This window comes from Diachasma alloeum, unplaced genomic scaffold, assembly GCF_001412515.2.
Source record: "Diachasma alloeum isolate Michigan unplaced genomic scaffold, Dall2.0 Dall_scaffold_00440, whole genome shotgun sequence".
Taxonomy (NCBI): Eukaryota; Metazoa; Arthropoda; class Insecta; order Hymenoptera; family Braconidae; genus Diachasma; species Diachasma alloeum.
In genome coordinates this window covers 170701-173242 of record NW_021680579.1, presented here as the reverse complement: position 1 = coordinate 173242, position 2542 = coordinate 170701, and the positions used below count along the sequence as shown (strand labels likewise).

Sequence of the window (2542 nt, the reverse complement as noted above, 5' to 3'; positions counted from 1 at the left end):
TCGTATGACCCACGTACAGGGTACGTAACACACCCTTATTGTGAAACAGTGGCATTTTGAGAGAGTTAAAAATAAAAATCTCAAAACGTGTTTGAAAAACCTGAGAGAAGCCTTGATGAAATATCAAATCAATGAAATAAAGATGCTGAACCAGGGAGATGAAATCGATGAAGATCTGAGAATTCGTTTTTTTCTGGAAAAAGAATTCCAAGAGGAACCAATCACCATCACTTTGTGTCATGGAACCGTCAGAATGCCCCCAGAAGCACGGAGACCTGAAATAATCAAAGATTGCCACGAAACCTTACCGGCAGGTCATAAAGGGATAGTCAAGACATTCAACAGAATTCGAGAGCGATTCTACTGGCCAAGGATGAAACAAGAGGTCGAAAGGTTCATAAAATAATGCAGAACCTGTCAACTAGAGAAAATCCGAAGGGTGAAATTTCGACAACCTATGCTGATAACGGAAACCCCCAGCGAATGTTTTGAAAGAATCTCGATTGACACTGTGGGCCCTCTTCCAACAACATCAAAGGGGAATAGCCACATTCTCACAATCCAAGATAATTTCTCGAAGCACTGTGTCGCTGTTCCACTTCGGGATATCAAAGCTCATACCATCGCTCATGCACTAGCTACGAAATATGTTGCTCAGTTTGGATGCCCGAAAATAATTCTATCCGACAAAGGAACGAGCTTTCTAAGTAAACTCTTCGCCCAGTTAAGTAAACTCTTACGGTTTCATCACCTCACTACCTCCGGATACAGACCACAATCCAATGGAGCCTTGGAAAGGAGCCACCATGTGCTTGCCGAATATCTCAAGGCATACACAGATGAGTTCAATCAGTGGGACGACCTCCTTCCGTTCGCTATGTTATCATACAATACCACGATCCATAGTGCAACAAACTTCACTCCATTTGAATTACTCTATGGGAAACCAGCCAGAATCCCTTCCAACTTCAACGAAGGACGCAGCGAAATACAAACATATTCAGATTACATCATCGAGTTGATCACAAAACTCGACAAAATACATGAGATTGCGTTTCAACAACTCTAGGAAGCCAAATTAAATTCCAAGAGGATATATGATCAAACCTCGAGACCTCTGAAATTAAAAATTGGTCAATTCGTCTATGTTGAAAAAGAACCTGAGATAGGGAAACTAGATCAAGCATATACTGGACCCTACGAGATTGTAGACATCACTGCAAAAGGAAATGTCTACCTGGAGAATGAAGACGGTCACCGGTTCATGAAACACCCAAATAAACTAAAACCCTGCGAAGAAAACAAAAAAAAAAAAATTATTTCCTCTCCGATGTCTTATTACAGAGGAATGGCAGAATCCAGTCAACCAAATCCAAATAGCAATTGGACCCACGTCTACGTAGATGGATCATGCTCCCACAATGGCACCACCAACGCCATAGGAGGAATAGGAGTGTGGTTCGAAGAGAAACACCCTTTGAACACCCACAAGACCCTTGTAGCGGAACGCACCACCAACATCACCGCAGAAACTGCTGCTGCAATAGAAGCCTGCAAATTGTGCCTCCGACATGACATAAGACGAGTCAAAATCTTTACCGATTCGAAATACCTAATCAGCTGCATGACTGAACACCTACCTAAGTGGAAAGGAAATGGATGGCTGAATGCCAAAGCCAAACCTGTCGTGAATCAAAAACTATTAAAAGAGCTCGACACACTCATGCATCAATTAGAGGTCAAATTTGAATACACTCCTGGGCACCAAGGGGTCCACGGAAATGAAAAAGCCGATGAATTGGCTAAAATTGGGTCAAAAATCTATTCTGCAACCTAAACAAAAACCAAAGCCATCTAATATAAACATTCCCCCGTAACAGTAGAGTTGATAACATTAATACAATTACCGATATGTTTTTCTACCTAGCCAAGAATCACAGCATGAAAAACTGCTGGAAGCTGCTTCTCATCTGGGCGTCAATATGGGCAACCGTAAGAACGGTATCACCAGATCAAATCCATCAACTAGAGGCTCTCCCACACAACCCCGGGCTATATTATGAAAAAATCGACCAAATAAGAGGAATAAATCGGAATTGGAGGCTGATGATGACGGTTGATGTACAGAACCTAGCAGGGCAACCACTTCCCGGACAACAAATGCTAGAAAAACATTTCCAAGAATGCGTGAAGATCCGACCACATAAAGTCTGCCATCAGGCATTGGGTTTCGATAGAATGGATGGGTTCGTGATGGAACTGAAACATATCCAAGAACATGGCCAACAGATTCTGCTGTCTACCTCGAAAGAACCTCGATCCCAACCAAGACGATCCCGATCACCCCTACTGGGGTTCATAGGAACCCTTGCCAGAGACGTATTCGGCACCATGGATTACAACGACCATGAACACCTCACCAAAGAAATCGATAAATTATACCAAGACCAACGCCAAATCACGCACCTGATAGGGAATTCCACACACCTAATCCAAGCAGAAATCAACACTATGAAAGAAATCAATATTAAAAATGTACAGA

At 42.4% G+C, this 2542-nt stretch overlaps 1 protein-coding gene across 1 annotated transcript; it reads left to right on the top strand.

Moving 5' to 3' along the window:
- The first annotated feature begins 1348 nt into the window (after positions 1-1348).
- Positions 1349-1837, top strand: LOC107042299 (ribonuclease H1-like). Its single transcript, XM_015263298.1, has one exon. It carries the CDS (start codon positions 1349-1351, stop codon positions 1835-1837), a length of 489 nt encoding a protein of 162 aa, XP_015118784.1.
- Positions 1838-2542: the final 705 nt, after the last annotated feature.

Coding starts and splice junctions, on each gene's coding strand:
- LOC107042299 (XM_015263298.1), top strand. CDS start 1,349: ATGGCAGAATCCAGTCAACCAAATCCAAATAGCAATTGGACCCACGTC.